The sequence below is a fragment of the Ipomoea triloba genome, chromosome 10, assembly GCF_003576645.1.
Source record: "Ipomoea triloba cultivar NCNSP0323 chromosome 10, ASM357664v1".
In the NCBI taxonomy this organism is placed as follows: Eukaryota; Viridiplantae; Streptophyta; class Magnoliopsida; order Solanales; family Convolvulaceae; genus Ipomoea; species Ipomoea triloba.
The window spans coordinates 24,507,063-24,527,104 of NC_044925.1; the positions used below are offsets into that span (position 1 = coordinate 24,507,063).

At 38.1% G+C, this 20,042-nt stretch overlaps 5 protein-coding genes and 1 non-coding gene across 6 annotated transcripts in view; 5 read left to right on the forward strand and 1 right to left on the reverse strand.

The window, feature by feature from the left end:
- LOC116031494 overlaps positions 1-779 on the forward strand; it is a 4,310-nt gene extending 3,531 nt beyond the window's left edge. Inside the window, exon 5 of the mRNA XM_031273722.1 lies at positions 84-779. Within this exon, the coding sequence (XP_031129582.1) occupies positions 84-371 (288 nt within the window). The 3' untranslated portion in view covers positions 372-779. The remainder of the gene's footprint in view (positions 1-83) is intronic.
- Positions 780-1,769: 990 nt separating this feature from the next.
- LOC116031804 (uncharacterized protein At4g18257-like) lies at positions 1,770-4,312 on the forward strand. Its single transcript, XM_031274114.1, has 3 exons — positions 1,770-2,143; positions 3,304-3,621; positions 3,935-4,312. Exons 1-3 carry the CDS (start codon positions 1,842-1,844, stop codon positions 4,089-4,091), a joined length of 777 nt encoding a protein of 258 aa, XP_031129974.1. The 5' UTR covers positions 1,770-1,841; the 3' UTR covers positions 4,092-4,312.
- A 154-nt stretch (positions 4,313-4,466) lies between these two features.
- Positions 4,467-4,539, forward strand: TRNAR-ACG. Its single transcript has one exon. It is a non-coding gene; the product is annotated as a tRNA-Arg (tRNA).
- A 517-nt stretch (positions 4,540-5,056) lies between these two features.
- Positions 5,057-8,297, reverse strand: LOC116032806 (3-oxoacyl-[acyl-carrier-protein] synthase I, chloroplastic-like). The gene is made up of 7 exons (XM_031275525.1): positions 7,772-8,297; positions 6,921-7,352; positions 6,283-6,456; positions 5,930-6,043; positions 5,685-5,786; positions 5,522-5,588; positions 5,057-5,405 (listed from the first exon to the last, which is right to left on the reverse strand). Exons 1-7 carry the CDS (start codon positions 8,216-8,218, stop codon positions 5,338-5,340), a joined length of 1,404 nt encoding a protein of 467 aa, XP_031131385.1. The 5' UTR covers positions 8,219-8,297; the 3' UTR covers positions 5,057-5,337.
- Positions 8,298-11,434: 3,137 nt separating this feature from the next.
- Positions 11,435-14,669, forward strand: LOC116033352. Its single transcript, XM_031276101.1, has 4 exons — positions 11,435-11,877; positions 14,002-14,121; positions 14,229-14,331; positions 14,437-14,669. Exons 1-3 carry the CDS (start codon positions 11,435-11,437, stop codon positions 14,275-14,277), a joined length of 612 nt encoding a protein of 203 aa, XP_031131961.1. The 3' UTR covers positions 14,278-14,331; positions 14,437-14,669.
- A 1,981-nt stretch (positions 14,670-16,650) lies between these two features.
- On the forward strand, positions 16,651-20,042 carry LOC116032072 (cation/H(+) antiporter 15-like). The gene is made up of 2 exons (XM_031274474.1): positions 16,651-17,101; positions 17,539-20,042. Exons 1-2 carry the CDS (start codon positions 16,847-16,849, stop codon positions 19,834-19,836), a joined length of 2,553 nt encoding a protein of 850 aa, XP_031130334.1. The 5' UTR covers positions 16,651-16,846; the 3' UTR covers positions 19,837-20,042.

A 20,042-nucleotide genomic window follows, 5' to 3' on the forward strand; every position in this document is an offset into this window, starting at 1 on the left:
CCCCCCCCCCCCCCCCCCCCCTCCTAACGGTTCTCCAGGGAGGAGATTATTGACAAAAGTAATACATTATTACATTACAATAGTCGATACTCGAGCACATTGAAGTGAAACGGTTAGGATATCACTTCGAACGGGTCAGTAAACGAGTAAGCTTCATACCTTGTATAACAAGTAGTTGCCAACCCAAACAAAATCCGACCTCCAATTCGTCTAGGACAAAGCTCAAGCAAGCGGTCTCCGGCAGCATGAAGGCAAGCAATGCAATCTGTAGCCGTCGATTGGTAGTGGCAAACCGCATGACCATAAACGGCACCATCAGGAGAATTCTCGTATTTGTTGAAATTCTGTGTTTCCGGTGTAAAGATTTGTAGCTTAGCAAGAACATCGTTTAAGGATGTTTCAAAGTTGCTGTTTGATGGATACTCTTGGCCATTGCATTCGAATACCTCAAGCCCATCAATAGAAGAGGCTTTCTGGCTTCTCACCAAACAACAAAGCCCCAAAAGCAGTAGCAATATTGTCACACCTTTCATCTTGTGCTCAACTTTTTCTTGCTTTCTTGCTTGACTGTGTGGATTTGAGACTTGCCCCCTCAGTCTGAGTTTAAATAAGATTCGTGTTGTGTTGTTTAGTCATAGGTTTTTACGTTGGTTTGTAGTATTATCTACTTTAAGAACATGCTTAATGAGTTAATGGTATTTCTTAGAAGCTATGTAACTTTGTCCTTGAATGTTTAACTTGTTGGCAAAATGCCGGCCAACGTTTTCTATTGCTCCCAACTTCATTGCATAATTGTTTTTTTTTTTTTTTTGAAAGCAATGCAAACAAGTAGATTAATGCAAAAGAGCATAAATACAGTCATTGCATAATTGTTAGTGTTCTTTAATTACAGTATCAATTGATTAATAAGTAGTTTGAATGCAATTAATAAATATTTTTGCTACAACTCAGAAAGATGCTCCTTAGCCGTTTAACACATTATCTAAAGTTTTGACAAAAGGATGAATTGTAGAATAAGTAAACTTTACTAGTAAATAGGAATTAAAATTAAAATAAATAAATAAATAAAATTATATATCTATTTTTAATAGCGTTTAAATGAGAACTAGTAGTCTTGTGACTTGTGAGAACATACAAATTAATCTCATTCATTTATGATGATCAAGAACTGAAAATTATTAAATAAGAAAAATATGATTGACATTTTTGTAATTATGATGGTGCATTTGAAAAGGATTAATAGTATGCATGTAAGTGCACTATCAATTACGTAGTATTTACAAATGCACTACCAAGCATTTTCAAATATATTGTTGTAAATTACAAAAATATCATTGCATTTTTTTTCCTTAATTTTTAACTCTTGATCATTCTAAATAAAGGAATGAAGTTACACAACTAGTTCTCGCTAACACTACTAATTCTCACATGATCCTTAATTTAGGCAATTGTCAGTTGTGGTAAGAAAATCTATTAAACTAAAAGAAATTAGAACAATAAAAATTTATATAAAAATGTAAACCAATTCATCCATAAAAATAGATTTAAGACTATATATACTCAAACTCAATAATCAATATCTTCAAATGGTATTTAACTATTTATGGTTTTTTATTCTACAAATTCGCATTTGTTATACAAAACTTGAGATATTGGGCATATCTATAATACTTGAAACCTCAATGGATTAATGTGCAATTAAAATATTTCTACCTGGTCCTTATATATACCCATATTTCAAATCCAAAACCCCCCAAATCAGCTCCTAAGAACATTCAATTAGACACAATACCGGAATCGAATCGACCCCAATCAGCCATACACACAACCCCAATCGAGCCATGGCGGAAGGCGGAGGAGAGGGAAAGAAGAGGGTGGTGGTGGAGTCGTTGGGATGGCTGACGGAATCCACCATCATGCCGAAGAAGCACCGCGCCATCGACGGCGTTGGGGCGTCCTCCATCCTCGAGCTCAAGGCTCAGCTCTACAAGTCCCAGGAGGAGTCCAAACGCCTCTCCAAGGAAACGGTCACCGCCGCCGATCAACAATACTCCCACCTTCAAGTCCACCGCGCCAAGAGTAAAATTTCCGCCCACGACCCCTTCGCTGCAAAGAACTCCGGCGTCGATGCTCGAGCCGCCAAGTAAATCTCTCCTCATTAATTGATTTATTTCCTTTCACTTTCCCGCGCTTAGGTTTTCTAGGTTTTGATAGTTTGAACTGAAAAATGATTTTAAAAAATTATTTGAAAAAGTGTCAAATAGACTCATGCTTTTCAGCAAATCCTAAAAAATAATCTCATTAACTCCATTTGAGTCATTGAACATACAAAATGTGCAACTGAACCATCAAGCAAAGAAAATATGTGTAATTGGAACATTTTTATGATTTCTTTTAATGCAATTTGAGTTACAAACATTTGAATCTTTACATCTATCAGAAAAAATTGAAAAAAATGTCTCAATTGCATATATTTTATTTTTTTTTAATAGTTCGGTTGCACACTTTTTAAGTTCAGTAAACTAATTGCACAAAAGCAAGAAGGTCGATGGCCTAATTTACACTTTTTTCCATTTTTATTTAATAGTATAATTGCTGGTAAAATTATACCTTGTCAAAATTAGTGTAATTAAAGGATTTTGTTGGAACTTTGGTTCTAATCAAGGTAATGATGCAATGAAAAAGTTTCTATCTTGATATCTTAATCAACTAATAACCCCTAATACATTTTTTTATCTGTTGTTATATATATATATATATATATAGAACTTTCTTTTGGAGAAGGTAATGAAAAGAGATGTTTGAAGTTTCATGATCAACTTAAGGATCACTATGGATTCTATATTCGGAAAATGGAGTTTTGCGTTTGATCTTGATTAACATTGTTATGTCATTTCTCTGTATGTAGGCTAATATACTTCCAAATTTGAGTCAAAAAATTCCTCTCATATTCATTCATGTGTTTTTGAATTTGTGTTTGAGTCTGGTATTAGTAATTTCCCAGTCAGTAATTGTTTGCTCTGAAATATATATGCATACTGTGAATTTGCAACCAAATGCTACATGGAATGATGGAATGCATTAGGGTGAATTGATCGATGAAATTGGGGAACTGATATATAGACATCATTAGCATACCGAATTCCAGACCATCTTGTTTTTACAATATTTGAAGGAACTCTGAGAAGTCGAATCATTCATATATGCTCTTCTCTTTGATGTTCAACATTCTAGCTGACCCTTTTGTACTGCATATTTATATCAACAATGGCTTTGCACTGATGTATGCTGGTGTATTTTAAGGGACAAGCTTGAGCTGAAAGCCATCAAGGATGGGGCTACGAGCTATGCTGCCTTGGAGAGAAAGGCGGAGTTATATGATAAGCTAGTGAGAGGAGAGCTTTCTGATGAAGAAGATCAAGAGAAGTATTGTGTTGATTTCCTTCGCAAAGGCCTAGAGCAAGAAGAGCCAAAACAGCCTCAACAACATGAGACTTCGTGCTCAGAACCACCAGAGGAAGATGGAGAGGACGATGGCTCTAGACCAACTAACACAAGAGCTCCAGGACTTGGGCGTGTGTCGGCCACAATGGACAGAAGTGAGCATAAGCGTTTTGTAATGTAAGTATCTTATCCTCGTACAGTTTGCTGCAATCTTGCTTCTCCTTTTTAAAAAATATTATGTTCATGAATTTCCATTCTGTGAGAGTGTCTCTTTCTCGGTTTCTCAAGAAAATATAGGCACAATAGATGAATAGAAGGTCGGGAACCTGCATAAAATACCTTAACCGCTGGAGAACTATTGTCTACTTTCCAAAAACTTAAAAGAAGAAATATGCTATCCCAAGAAGTGCAGCAAAGCAAATTGACACCTTCATTGAACCTCGTATCTTTGCATTCTGAGTTTACTTATATTGTTTTCATGGCTGTTCAGGGAAGTTCATGAAGAAGCGAATCAAGCCAGGCAAAAAGCATCTGAACTAAAAGTACGTAGGCAAGAACAAGTTGCTGCTCGTAGAGAGAAACTGAAGCAGGCATATCTGAAAAAGCAGTGCGAAAAATTGATCGCTCAAGCCAAAGCATCACAGTGAAGTAAAGATGTGAAAACATCGAGAAGCTAAATCATTAGTCAATCGTTCTCTTGAGATGTAAATTAAATGCTAGAGTTCATTTTGAAAGTAAAATGTAAACATTGTTCAACTTAAGGCTAGAATTACTTGGCTTTCATGGCTGCCTTGTGAAACTCATGTCAACCTTTCATTTGGCAGATTTTTCTTTCATGTATGACCTTGCTGGTGTTATTATGTCTTAATTGCAAATTTGCAATGACATTTGAGATGGGTACTACTGATAAGTTATCAGCAATCAAAGTAAAATGCGTTTGCTTCAAGCCTTCAAGGAGATATTCATACAACTAGTTGATAGTATATCTATAAACTCAATATTGAGGATAAATCAACAACAAGGACTCCATGGCCCAATGGATAAGGCGCTGGTCTACGAAACCAGAGATTCTGGGTTCGATCCCCAGTGGAGTCGAAATGTTTTTGCACTTTTCCATCACTACTTCCAAGTTCCAACTCTATATGTATACACACATTAATTAACATTTTGACTTAGAAACACAACAATTTACATTTTGTACTTTTCTATCAATCAATACTTCCAACTCTAAATATATATACACACATTAATTAACTGTTTTGATTTACAAACACAATTTACACTTTGAAAGTTCACAATTCCAATATTAAAAATACAATATTCAAGTCTATGGGAGTGATGGTGAAGGCCAGACAGACTAACATGTGGTTCTTGAAGTTGAAAACTGAACCGTCTTTTGGGCCTTTCAGATCCAAAATATAATACTCCGTAATAATAATAATTATAATAACGCATACTTAAAACCCCCTTCAAATGGCACCCTAACATGAAAACCAATCTTGTACGTTTTAAGGTGTGGTAACTCATAACCTGCGTCACATTGTCGTGCCTACTGAAATGTTTTGGAAGTATAATTGTTTGCAGCACACCATTACAGCTCTTCAACCTCATGTATGACTCAAAACAGATAGATTTCACCATTATATAGCTATAAAGGTCCCATAGAACAAAAGAGTTACTTTTACCAGAATGCAAATTCTAAAAACAAAAATATTATGGGAGATGTCTTGTAATGAAGAGCTAAAACCCAAAATTATTACACGTAACAACAATAGCAAATCATAGCCCCGCGCCTCTGCCCGTGCAGCAAATTGCAGAGCAAAAGAAGATGCCTCTATGCGCGATTTCGGTTAGGTCTCCAGTGTGTTTAAGGCTGCTAGTTTGCTAAAACAATCAAGGCTTGAATGCAGAGAAGGCTACGACGGAGTTGTGTCCACCAAAGCCGAATGAATTTGAAATGGCTGCATATGACAGGGAGATACCCGTTAGAGGAGTTGAAGAAACTTTTGAGTTATACAAATATGTCTGTCCAAGTGAAGAAGACCGGGGAGGAGGGCGTGAAAAGAAAGTATCTTACCAACATTGACTTCATGCTGCTGTTTCTTGTTTGGGACTGTGTCAAACTCCACTGAGGGCTCGGGGTTCTGCAGCGTTCAACAGATAATGGCATTTGTATATCAGGAATGTTCAAACCCTCAAAACCTTGTAAATGCAAGCATGAAATTAGAAAATAAACATACAAATTGGTTAATTGTAGGATGTAGCCACCCAGTTGTAATGGCTTTCACTGATGCAATAGCTTCCAGGCCACCAGCAGCACCCAGGCAGTGTCCGATCATGGACTGGTAATATACGGGAAAAAAAATGAAGTAAAAATATGAAAATGGACACGTATATATTCAAATGACATGCTACAGTCTAACATATATTTTCTAAACTCACATGTTACAGTTTAAGTTTATACACTAATGTAAAGATGATGTACCTTGGTAGCATTCATTTTGATCTCTGAAGTGTTCTTGAATACCTTCTTAATAGCATTGACCTCGGCTAAATCTCCAACTAGAGTCGAAGTTGCATGAGCATTTATGTAGTTCACCTGAAATGATGGTACAAAAAAAGAATCATTTAAACACTCCAAGAAATTCAACAGAATAGGCCAAGAGTCATATTTAAAACAAAATACTTAAGTCCAGCCTCAACTCCAAAATGACCATACTGCCATCTTGCCTTTTCATCTAGTTTTCTTACAAGCTTTGATGCCCCGTATGATTTTGCAATAAAAGGTACTCCACAAATGAGTCAATGAACATAAACTGATCAAAGAGAAGCAAAAACCTCTTCAGGTGATACACCAGCATCTTCAAGAGCACTATGGATACATGAAGAAACACCAAGTCCATCAGCTCTAGGATCAGTCATGTGATAAGCATCGCAAGTTACTGCACCTCCCAGATACTCGGCAATTATTGGTGCACCACGCTTCATTGCATGTTCCAAGCTTTCCATCACCTGCCAGCGTGCCAAGGATGTCAGTTAACCACTAAGTCTACTTTAAATTCGAAATCCATAAAATCAAATATTTTAAAATGAGAAAACAAAAGAAGAAAGTATATAGATGTAATATATTAATTCAAGATCCAAATTACAAGTTCTGCTATAAAGCCAATAAGCCATAGCATGAAGAAGGTAAACATCAAATGATGAAATTAATTTGAAGATATGATGTTTACTACTCCATTTAGCTTCCAGTCACAGATGTAAAATCCTATAAAAGCACATTTCTACCTCAATGTAATGTTAGTAGGAAAACCAAAGGGGGATCAAAATCCTTAGCATAAATCTTTTGAGGCTAAAGGCAATATTATATTATCTGAAATTGAATTGCTAATAGTAATGGCTTTTCACTCTTGACGAACCAATAACAAAAAGTTGTATCTTGTTGGAAAAATAACACATGACAATTGCATACTTACCAATACTCCAGCTCCTTCACCCATGACGAAACCATCACGGTCTTTATCCCATGGTCTAGAAGCTGTCTGTGGATCATCATTTCTTTGAGACAAAGCTCGGCAAGCCACAAAACCTCCTAGTCCAATGGGTATTATGGCAGCCTCTGTTCCACCTGCTAACATCAAATCAGCCTCACCTCGACGAATATGATTGGCAGCTGCATAGAAGCAGTAGTTGGAGGTAGCACAAGCAGTTGAAATCGAGTAGTTTGGTCCCATAAAACCAAGGTCAATAGCAAGCAAAGCAGAACCCATGTTGGTTATGGCATAAGGTATGAAAAAAGGAGTTATTTTCCTGTAACCCTTTTCAATTAAGGCTTGAACACCATCAGAGAAAACTGTAAGACCACCCATTCCAGTTCCAACAAGAATCCCAGCTCGCTCCTTATCAATCTACAGCGAAAACACAAGTTACAAAATTAGAATGATTTTTCAACAGCTTCCATTATAAGAAAAGAATAGAATTGCTAGTAAACTCCTATTCTTAAACTCTTAAAGCATTGTTACTTTACTATGGACCACAAAAGCCTTATGTAACAACTTCAATTCAACTCCACAAAGCTATAATCACAAAACTCCAAAACTCAATTCAAAGGTTCAGCCAAATGGAGCGGGATTAAAGTTTAAAGAACACATATATAATAAATCACACAGATTCAGTTAATAAATGTAAGAAACTAAAGACTACTTGTATCAGAAATTAAAAAGCTCAGCCTAATTTCTAAACTACCAAAAGTAATTCCGGTAAAACAATTAAAAGTTAAAATCCTTTAATAAGCGAACTAAAAGTTAAAATTCCTTTAAAAGCTAACCTTCCCGATTCCATCAGCTCCGAGATCAGCATTTTCCAGAGCTTTCTTCCCGGCAACAATGCAGTACCTAAGGCAATCGTCGAGGCGCCTGTCGTTCTTACCGTCAATATAGCCCTCGGACTTAAACCCCCGAATCTGGCCGCCGAATCGGGTGGGGAATTTGGAGGCGTCGAACCGATCGATGGCGGAGATGCCGCTCTCCCCAGCTAGGAGCTTGTCGTAGTAGGCGTCCACGTCATTGCCGAAGACGGATACGAGCCCCATCCCGGTGATGACCACGCGCTTCTTCGGGTCCTTCTCCCGCTTGGGGGCGGCGGCGGAGGCGGAAACCACGCGCAGACGCCTGGGGAGCGGCTTGACGGCGACTCCAACGGGGAAGTGCGACGTCGTCTTCCGGAGCGGGTCGAGCGGCGAGGGGCGGAGGGCGGTGGAGTTGAGCGCTTGCATTGTGGTGGCGGGGGGCGGAGGAGAGATTTTCGATGTGAACGAGGCGAATGCTGTAGTGGTAGTATGCAAGACTGAGATGCGTGGGACTCCAGTCGATAGCTGTTTTAACTTCAAATTTTTGTAATAATTAAATTTAATATTACAAATTTTTTTTAAAAAAAATGAATTTTCCGATCACTACCCATCCTTAACATCTAAGTTATGTGCGACATGACAAATTCAATCGTAAAGAACCAATTTTATTACTCCGTATTTTATTAAATGATCTATTGGTGACAGAAAGTTCCTAACAAGCTAAAATCAGGAAAAAGAAATTGCATTTTCTGTTAGTGTCTTATATACATGACCATATGTAATATCTAAATTATGCTCGAAGTGACAAGTTCAGTTCCTAGAGAATCAGATTTGTCACTTTATTAAATGACAAAAAGTTCTTGACAGACAAAAATTACAATTTCGCACTTTATTTAAGGTTTAAAGATGATCATTCATATAATTCGTGGATGAAGTCTGTACCATAGATATAAGTAAAAGGGAAATTATAATTTTTAAAAAAATTAAGCAAATAAATAAAAAGAGTCAATATTTCCAACTTCCAAGCCTACCACTAAAAGTGTGAGTATTTTGGTCCTACCAACCAAAACTAACTTAAGTATACCAATAAATGGCCGTCTTTTTTAGGAAAAGGAAATTTGCTGCTCCTATTATCCTATACTCATATTTTAATTACAACGAAAATTCTTCCTGCCAGTGCCCCCGGCTCTGATTTAAAAATAAAAGAAAATAGAGGTATTGATGTATTGTTATATTAATTAGGTGAAGAATGAAAGAAAACGAGTAATTTCTTCTAAGAAATTTTTTATTTTAACTTTTTGCGCATGACTATCAAATTATTATCTTTTTGATCAATTTTCTACCTAATACTATATGATTTTTCACCAATATTAATTCTAATAAAACTATATTTAAATGGGTGCTACATTTGTTGTTCAAATTCAAATAACGAAATACCTTTCAAATAATTTGCATGACAATCATGCTGGAGATTATGACTAAGATTAGCTAGAAAATTGATTAGAATGACGAAATGTTACAAATATTTAATAATCATGTACTCAGTGTAGAAAAATTAATAATCATGGATCAAATATGGTAGAAGTATAATAGTCGATGAACCAAAAATGATTATATGTTTTTCTTCCAATTTTTTTTAAATCTATTTTCATGTTGAACATGACGACATCAAAATAAGAGATACCAAAGTCTTCCCATTTAATTATATATTCTTGAATATTTTTTTAGTATCATTTATTAGTGTGTAGTAATTACAGCGAAAATTCTTCCAGCCTCCGACTCTGATTTTAAATAATAATAATAATAATATAATAATAATAATAATAAATAGAGGTATTGATGTATTGTTATATTAAGTAGGTGAAGAATGAAAGAAAATGAGTAATTTCTTCAAGTGCATTGATGTATTGTTATATTAAGTAGGTGAAGACTGAACGAAAATAGGGTATTGATGTATTGGTATATTAAGGTGCATAACTTAAAACTTTCACATGGAAGTGAGTGTGTTTGAGTCTCAGTGGAGGCGACGGTTGACTCTTTGTGCTTCTTCTCTTCCTAATAGAAGTAGAGAATGATCAACGGCTCAGAACTCACTCCATTTTCTATCTGAAATCCTTCGCACTTGATCAAATGCGAATGTTGTGCATGATTAACAAGGATTAAAAAACATGGTGACAATTTGGTCATTTTACGTATTGGTCAAACTTAAGGTGCATAGTTGTGTACTTAAGTTGCATCGCGTTCCTTCCTTCTTAAAGTGCATGATTTATATGCTTAAGGTACGTCAGTTATTCAATTGAGAACTTAAAGTGAGTTTTTTGTTGAAACTTAATGTGCGTCATTCTAAATCTTTAGGTGCGTCTTTCAATAGCTTAAGGTGCATCCTTTTAACACTTTAGGTGCGCCATTTTAACATTTAAGGTGCGTTAGTTATAAACTTAAGGTGCATAAGTTATATGCTTAAGGTGCGTCATTTTTATACTTAAGGTGTGTAATTTTACTACTTAAGGTGCATATTTGTAATACCTAAGGTGCGCAATTTTAACACTTAAAGTGTGTTGTTCTACCACCTAAGGTGCATCTTTGTAACACTTAAATTGCACCATTTTTAGGCTATGTTTCTTGCTTCTAGATGCACGTTTTTTTTTTTAATTTTCATTTATTTGAGCCGTCGATCTAGATTTGATCAATGGATCATATCTCACCGCATGTTCGCACTTGATCTCGACTCTATATATATATGCAGTGAACTAAGCTAATAAGTTTGATAGGGCTATAGGGCAACTCTACTTGCCCTACGAGGCTCACAAGTGTACTTCCCTGTCACAAGACGGTTGACAAGTGTACTTCTCAATCTCAAAAGGGCTCACAAGTGTACTTCCCGATCTCAGGAAGGCTCACAATTGTCCACTTGTCAACCTCAAGAAGATTTATATGTGCACTACCCGATCGACCTAGTGTTCCAAACCTGAAAAGTGTATGTCTACAGTATACTTACTAGTTACCTTATTAGTAGACTTATCGGTACCGTCAATAACCACACAATAATCGCCAAAGTGTCCAAAAGATCTACACCAAGCATCATGTCACGTGGTTAGATCTCTAAGGGCAATTGGCAAGCATAACTTAACCATTGAATCTCCATAAGATACTTGGAGAACATGTCGGTCGGTCGACATGTGTTCCATCTCTCCTCTATATATATATATAAATGACATTTATTGCACTTTGGAGGGGGTTGCTCCTCCCAACCTACAACACTCCAGTCTCCAGAGCCTCCCAACCCCACGTGGTTGAACCCGTAGTTTGCTTCCCGACCACCTTTATGACCCTTATGTAACTTCCTGATCACATTCCTCCCTCTTATATTTCAATATATATGACACTACTACAAAAATGATCATATAAGCATAGGTTTACACTACACCTCTTGATATAGGTGTAGGGAAAAGTAGTAAAAAACAAAATGGTGACAATAATGTAAATATATACATAAGAATACACTACAACTATAAAAAGAAGGTGCAGCGAAAAATTAAATATTATTTTAATATTAAACCTTCCGCGGCACCCACACCCCGCAGGTGCCGCGAAAAGTTATATATTAAAATAATATAAAACTTTCCGCGGCACCCACCTTTGATGGTGCCACGGAAAATCAACCAAAATAATACCCCAGGGTGGCTTACCCGATCTACGCAGCACCCCCACATCGCAAAAAACCCTTCCTCCTCCAATTGCGAACCAGATCTGCGCAGCAACCCCAAATCGCAAAAAAAAAAACTTCCTCTCCAATCGCGAACCTTCCTCTCCGTTCAGCGGCCGACCGCCACCCACCACCCGCCATTCCCTCCTCTCCGTTCGACTACCGTCACCAGCCATTGCCTCCCTCTCGCGTTCAGCCGCCGGCACCCGCCATTTCCGGCCTCGTCTCGCGTTCAGCCGCCGGCGCCCGCCATTTCCGGCCTCGTCTCGCGTTCAGCCGCTGGCGCCCGCCATTTCCGGCCTCGTCTCGCGTTCAGCCGTCACCGCCTCTCCTCGATTGCCGACGCCAAACCCCACCTCCACCGCTGCCGATTTGCCTGGTAATTTTTCGTTATTTATTTTATATTTATTTATTTCGAATTAGTATTGTATAATTGATTTATTTATTTTTTATTTTTAAATTTTGAAGTAAAGAAACATAAAGATGAGTTCGAAGTTGGATATTAATATGCATTTATATGATTCTTTGTAGTTTGTATTCCTTTTCAGATTTACTGATAAGACACCTTCTGTAGTATTTCAAATTTATTTTATTTGTTTTGGAGACTCCAGTTCCAGATCTACGTATTTGCTCTCTTCTTATTTTATTTTGAGCTTGGAATTGCATTTGTTCTCTTCTTATTTATTGGTTTGATGCTATTTAGATTGAGTCACTTCAATTTTTTTTTTAGTTTATTCTGTTGTGTTTTCTATGCATTTCTTGATGAAATGTTTCTAGTTATAGGGCACTAGGAAATCAAATGGTGGAACTAGGAGTATAACTAGGTAAATTTCCTCTCCTGGTGAATGCCCCATTTACATTATGTGATCATAAGTTGCAATTTTAACCTTTCATTATTTGGCAGTCTGTGTTGATATCACCTAAACTGTTTGAGCATTCTTCTAGAAATGTTTGTTGGCCTATTTTTACACTCATACTAGGGCTGTTAGCGAACAGAGCTTTCGACAAACTACTCGTGTTCGAGCTCGGTAAGCGTTCGTTTATGTTCGTTTGTTAAGGTAAACGAACATTAACAAACAAAATTTAGAGCTCGGTTAATAAACGAACAGAGTCTAAACAGTGTCAAACTTGTTTGCTAAGAATTCGCGAACAAGCTCGTTTGTGTTCGTTTAGTAATGTTCGCGAACAAGCTCGTTTAGTGTTCGTTTAATAATGTTTACGAACATGTTTACAAATATATATAATTGTTCGTGAACGTAGATTATTTATTGTTCACGAACAAATTGTGTTCATGAACGTGCATGTGTTTGGTTATTAAGTGTTCACGAACGTAAATGAACATGTTTGTGAACGTGTTTGTTAATGTTTGCGAACATGTTCGTGAACGTGTTCGCGAACGTTAACGAACACTAACGAACGCTTAACAAACGAACACGAACAGGATTTTCAAAAACCTTAACAAACGAACACGAACACGAACACTCCAAAATCCTTAACAAACGAACACGAACAGCCTCCGTTCGTTTATGTTCGGTTCGTTAACAGCCCTAACTCATACATCACTAGAATTTCTGAAATCATAAAGGAATTGAAGGAACCGCTGAAAATGAGGTACTTTCACTCTAATAATTTGTTTCCTTTTGTTGAATGTGTTAAACTTATTCAGATTTTGTTATTATGTTTTGGTTGCAATATTAGGATGTAGAGGAGCTGATGAGCCTGCCTCTTGAAAAGATGGATGGCATAAAGGTAGATGGAATAAGCTGAAATTTAAAATTTCAATAAACTCTGGAAGCACTTTTGTTCTATTTTCATTCATCCCATCATATCCTCCATTCTATAATTCCACAAGCTATTATTTTTCCTAATTCTGGAAATTACAAACAATGTAAAGAAGAGAAAAAAATAACATTGGTGTTGCCTAAGTTGTATTAACTGTTTTTCTTTCCTATAAACATTTAGTCCTGCCTGAGCATCATTTAGTCCTTGCAGAAATGCTGGAATTCATATTTCCAGGCTAAAAGTGAGAAGATCAGAATACTTATCCCTTTAGCTATACCAAGGAACAGCTGCTGAGCCAACTTGTGGTGATGTTGAGAATTTTTTGTATGTCAACTTTATAATGATGCCAGTCTTTGCAAAATTGCGCAGGAAGAAGAATTAGAAGGAAAAGAATGAGTATGTTACAGACTATATTAATTTCTCAGGAGACGAAAGAGAGAGATTGAGTGGAAACACCGAGTGGTATTAAAGATGGAGGGAAAATGTGACCCGTGCATATAGTTGGTTATTACTAGGTTGTATACTGCATTCTAATATGTTTGTCACTGTTCTTGTGCTTCGTTTCAATTTCTGTTCACTTTGGTGTTTTGTAAACTTTGAATCTTTATAACAATTTTGTGGCTATTTGCAGTAAGAATGGATGAATGTGAAGGCATCTGTTTGATTATTGATTTCTTGTTGCCGATGTTGTAAAAAGATTCCTTCTTTTTGTGTTTTGCAGGGTTAGAAGGCCAGTGAAGAGCAATGTTGATCTCTGCAATGATATCAGGGAGTTTTTATCTATGGCTGGACTTCCTCAGGATCACGTGTCTACCACAAAGGAGCTAACACAACATGGAAGGTTTGAATTCTCATTGGAATTCCTCTTCTTAGTTTCATCATCAACTGGTTGTCCTAAGGGCAAGCATTCTAGATTCTCAGTTTTGTTTTCTTTTTCTATTTTCTCAGGATTGAAGAGCATACGACTAATCCATTTCAGCTTCAGTTTTTCTTCTAATATTTGCCTTAGAACCATGCTTATATTTTTCAGAAATAGCATTTCAAGTGAAATGTAAGTAGTCTTCTTGTGGCTTCAAATTTGATCTCAACACTCTGAATTCTTCACAGATAGTGGCTTTGAATTTTTGAGTGACATGTTTGGTTTGGTTTGGTTTAGGAAAAAAGTGGAGTATTGGGCTGAACAGTTGGTGGCTTTTGAAGGAGGATGAAGGGGGCAAGAGGTGGCAGAAGAGGATTGTGAGCTGAATGTGAAGTATTTGGTTGAAATTTGTGTGTATTAATAGCTAATTTTTAGATTAATTGCAGTATTTCTAATTGTTTTGATTTTTTAAACCATAATTTGAGTTCCCGTAATTTATACAGTAGCCTTTTCTTTCTGAGTTGTTTTAATCAATAGTGCACCTGTGTTTATATATATATATATATATATATATATATATATATATATATTTTAATTTTTTTTAAAATAAAAAATAGGTATCCGCGGCACCCGTTGCGGAAACTTTTTAATTAAAAAATAGTAATATAAACTTTTTAATTAAAAAATAGTAATATACTTTGACAGGTGTAGCGAAAAGTATATACTTTTACAGGCACTTCCATAGGCTACACCTCAACACTTGTACAGGTGTAGCTTATGGGCTTTTTTGTACTAGTGTGATTAAACATTGTAGATCGAAAAATGTACTATTCGATCATATTAGTGGATCTACGACTTAGCCCAACCTAAAAAGGCTTGTGATTTTTCCAACCTTTTCAAGTTTCCATGTAAAATGTTCAACCTCGCTATTTCTTTTGTACTACTCATCCTAGTTATACAAGCTAACCCAAACTAATTAACATTATCAAAGTTAATAGTAACTTTTTTCTTTGTTTTTTTTTTTAATATTTATAAAGGGTGGATTAAAATGATAATACGTAATAGTTAGATAAATCACAAATATATTTAGATAGATTGTTATCATTGGTAACCAACTGACCAAATTGACAATAACGTTGGAAAAAGAAAAAAGAAAAAAGAAAATGGTAAGACAATTTTTTTAGATGACGAGAGAAAATCGTAACCACTATTTAAGAGTGTGCACAGGGTAAATCACGCGATGCGATTCTAATCAAGAAAGGATAACAAGGAGGTAAACCAACTTATATTATCCATAGTTGACAGTTCAAATCAAAAATATCAATAGGTTGTCCCACTGGTAGTCAAGCATGGAAATTGGTATTTTTGCCAATTGAATAACATAGAGACTAATTAAATTGATATTTTCGCTAATTGAAAATGGCGTCGTTGTGTGTCATTATTCATACCTAAGGTGTTGGAAGTAGATGATTCAAATACATATTTGTGGCAATTTGTAAGTGGATTACTAATGTAATTATAATGTTAAAACTCTTAAATAGCATTTCTCTCAAGTAATAGAGTAGATAGTACTCCAAAAAGAAAAAGTAAGAGTCAATACGATATGATTTAGTTCAAATTCATATTAATTTCATAGTCGTGAAAAAAGTAAATATTATTTTGAAAAGTTTTTTTATCAAGTAGTTGCTTTTTATTATTTTGGCAAAAGTGGTACTTTGGAAAAGGTTATAAGGCTATTCTTATTTTTTCAATACCCTCTCACTTTTAAAATAGTCATACTTTCATATAATCAAATTTATAATTGCTTAGTTATTTTTCTCTACATCATTGCAATATTATTTCACTTTACTTTCATATTACATTAAAAGATTATTACTACGTATTTTTTTTTAATAAATATTATTTTCTCTTTACAATTATTCTTTTATATCAATATATAAATTACTTTCAAATATTAACAATAACAACAAATGAAAATCCAAAATACCTAAAATTAACTTTTAAAATTTTAAAAATTATTCGTATTACATATATAAATCGAATGCAAATATATTACGCAAAATTCATAGGGATAATGTTAGTCTAAAAAACTTTCCACTTTATTCAAAAAGTTGTAATAAAATTTTATTACAATAATACCATTAAATCCAATTATATATATTAAGACAGTAAAAATTATATCATTCAAGTTAAGGCATATTAACAGAAAAAATTCAACCACTTACATTTTGTGACGATTATAATCAAATTTTTAAAATATTTATTTCTTATGACAATTATGCCCAAACTTTAAAATTTAATGAAAAAAAAACCATAAATCATTGTATATTTTATGACAATTGTAACTAAACTTTACAACACAAAATTTGCCATGAAATGGACAACCATTCATTTCTCACTCAACCATTACAGTCTCTGAACCGTTCTTCTATTCCCGTATTTCCTCCCTGCATCATCTTTTTGTTTTCATTATGCATACATTTCTGCTAATTCATTGTAGCGGTGGCTATCTGAGGCGACCCGACCGGTGGTGCAACCGCAAAACTCCGGCCAGGGTGGTCCCAGCCCTGGCAAGCATAGCGCGCGGGCGGAGAAGGGAGACAATAAGAAGAAGAATGCATAAAAATTAAGGTTTGATTCAATTTGTATAAACAAGGCGGCCGGGCAGAAGGGGAGGATCTTGAAGGAGGAATAGAGGGAGATAAAAATGGCGGCCCCGGCGACGGTCTCCCCACCACCACCTCCGGCCAAACCGGAGGTGGATTTGGATAGATTGGGGCAAACGGCTATGTGTTTTTCTGAGACAATATACCGGGCAAATGGTGTCTGGGAAGGGCCTGATCCTTTGACACCCATCATTCCCCTATTCCTTGTTCAGATCATGATGGCTATATTTTTCTCCCGCATGCTAAACCTGGCCATGAAGCCATTCAACCAGCCTCCCATCGTCGCTGAAATCCTTGTAAGTTTATGCATTCATCCCATGGTTTTAGAATACATATATCTGGTCCGTAAAGACAACCAAGGTGGTAAGAGTGATCTACTTACAGCCTAGAGGTTGGAGGTTCGATCTTCAAACCCCTGGTTTGAGCCGATGGGTAACCTAGGCTGATTTACCGCCCTTGGGTCCTTTGCCGCCTAGGGTCACAGAGCGAGGAGAAATCCTAGTTTGAATAGATTGTGGGCAAAGATACAAAATTGAACATGTAAGAGTTATATTTAATGTGGGTAGGCTATCAAAACCTGTCTGATTCTCTAAATTATTTATGAGAGCTAAAATCAAGAAAGTTAATATGTAAGAATTTGTAACCATGATTACTAATTAAACAAATGGTTAGAATAGATGATTAATTTGGCCGTCTAGATATCCAGCGGCTAACTCATTGATGGTGGTTGCAGAGTGGGTTACTTTTGGGGCCATCTGGAATAGGAGGAATCAAGGCGTTTCGAATCGTGTTCTTCCCAAACTACAACTTCGAGATAATCGAGACAATGGCGCACTTAGCCCTCGTCCTCTACGCCTTCATGACGGGGCTCCAAACGGACCTAAAACCACTCCTGCGCGTCGGCTCCAAGGCCAAAACCGTCGCGCTCTCCGGCATCATCGTCCCCTTCCTCATCGGCACATCCTTGTACTACGCCCTGCCGCACGACGACGGGAGGGTGTCCGGCTTCATATTCTCCGGCGGCGCGCTCACCGTCACGGGGTTCTCCACTCTCGCCAGAATCCTGGACAGGCAGAGACTCCTCCAGAGCGAGGCGGGCAAGATCGCGCTGTCCTCAGCCGCAATCTACGACTTCTCGTCCTGGGTTTTTCTCGCGCTGGGATTGGCGGCCTCCGGGAGCGCGATGCACTGGGCGGTGTTATGCAGTGCACTCTACATTTTGTTCTCCGTGTATTATCTCCGCCGGTTTCTGGCGTGGGTCATTCGGAAGACGCCGGAAGGGCAGGGGTATAGCGAGTTCTACATATGTTCCATGGTGATCGCGATGATGTTCTGTGGGGTTATTACGGACGCGATGGGGACACACCCGATGATGGGCGCGTTTCTCTTCGGGCTTATAATGCCGTCGCAGGTTGTCGAGGCGGCGATTCTGGATAAGCTTGAGGATTTCGTGATGGGCGTTTTCATGCCGGTTTTCTTCGTGGTTTGTGGGCTTAGAACAAATATTGGTATTATCGCCACCGACACCAATATCTTTCTCGTTATCTTAGCCATAATCCTTGCGTTCTCAGCCAAGATTATCGGCGCTCTTTCCGCGACTTGCTTCTCCGGGTTGTCAGCTAGAGAGGGAATCGCGGTGGGAATATTAACCAACACTAAAAGCACCATGGCTATGATTCTTCTTGAAGTGGGTCAAGTCCAGCAGGTTTTGACCACTCAAACGTACTCTATAATGGTGGTGGCGGTTTTGTTAATGACGATAACGGTCACGCCGTTAACCAACAGGTACCGGCCGTCTCAGAACATATCGCCGTATAAACGGAGGACTATAGAGAAGGGGAAACCGACCGAGGAGCTACGAGTCTTAGGATGTATTTACGGGACCAACGATCTTTCCCCCATTATCCAGCTCCTGGAATCCTCAAAATCCACGATGGAGTCCCCGATCTGCGTGTTCGGGCTGCAGCTGGTCGAGCTGGTCGGCCGGGCTCCGCCGATGCTGGTGGTGCACAGCTCGGCTCGGCGCGGGCCGTCCCGAAACCTCAGCCACGAAGGCGTCCAGACCAGCCAAATCATCAGCGCGTTCGACAACTACGAGCTTCGGTCCCACGGAGTCACCACTCAAGTCCTGACGGCTCGGTCCTCGTTCTCAACGATGGCCGAGGACATATGTAGCGTCGCCCGGGATAAACGCGCGGCTTTCATCATCCTCCCGTTCCACAAGCAGCCCACCGTGGAGGGCGACATGGAAGAGATCAACCCGGCTATCCAGAGCGTCAACGAAGCGGTTCTGGTCAACGCTCCTTGCTCGGTCGGAATCATCATCGACCGTGGCCGCTCTTACTCGAACGAATCCGCTCGGAATATCGTCCTGCTTTATTTCGGCGGCCCGGACGACCGAGAAGCCTTGTCGTTAGCGTGGAGAATGGTTGATGAATCCGGCGCCGGCGGCGTGAATTTGACCGTGATAAGATTCATTCCGGGTGAAGCTGTGTCCGACATTGATCCTATGGGATTCGCAAATTATAACAGAAGCTTCGTGAGTATAAGCATCGACCCTGACAAAGACAGAGAGATGGATCAAGAGCTACTCAACGAATTCAAAACCTCAACTTTAAACAACAACTCCGTGACTTACGTGGAAGTGGTTCTGAACAATGAAGAAGAGACTGCGAATTCTATTAAGGCGATGGAGACTCGGAACTATGATCTGTACATGGTGGGGAGGGGCCGGGGAGTGGTGTCGCCGCTGACGGCCGGTTTAGCGGACTGGTGTGAGTGTCCGGAGCTGGGGGCGATAGGAGATCTTCTTGTGACCTCGGAGTTTGAGTCGGCGTTTTCGGTGCTGGTGGTACAACAGTACGTGAAATCTTCGAGGGCCGGCGGGGAAGAGTCGGAGGAATCTTCCGAGAGGATGAGTGAAATGATGGATAATAAGGTGGAGGAGATCCCGCTGCGGGCGTCGGTATCGGAGAGTGAATCGGTCTTCCAGTCGTTTCCGAGCTTTAACGGGAATAAGGAGCGCGTATAATCTCGATCAGGTTTATCAAGTGCGTACCTGGCCGGAATAGTAGCCGCGAATGGATTTCTATAGTGGAATGGGGTTTGAGAATTATATATATTAGGTCCAGTATCAAATTTGTAGTAAGGCATTCAATATTTCTTCCAGTCAAACTTTATTTACACTAGTTAAATTCATCACTTCATCATCATCATATCAATCAATTTCTTTCATCA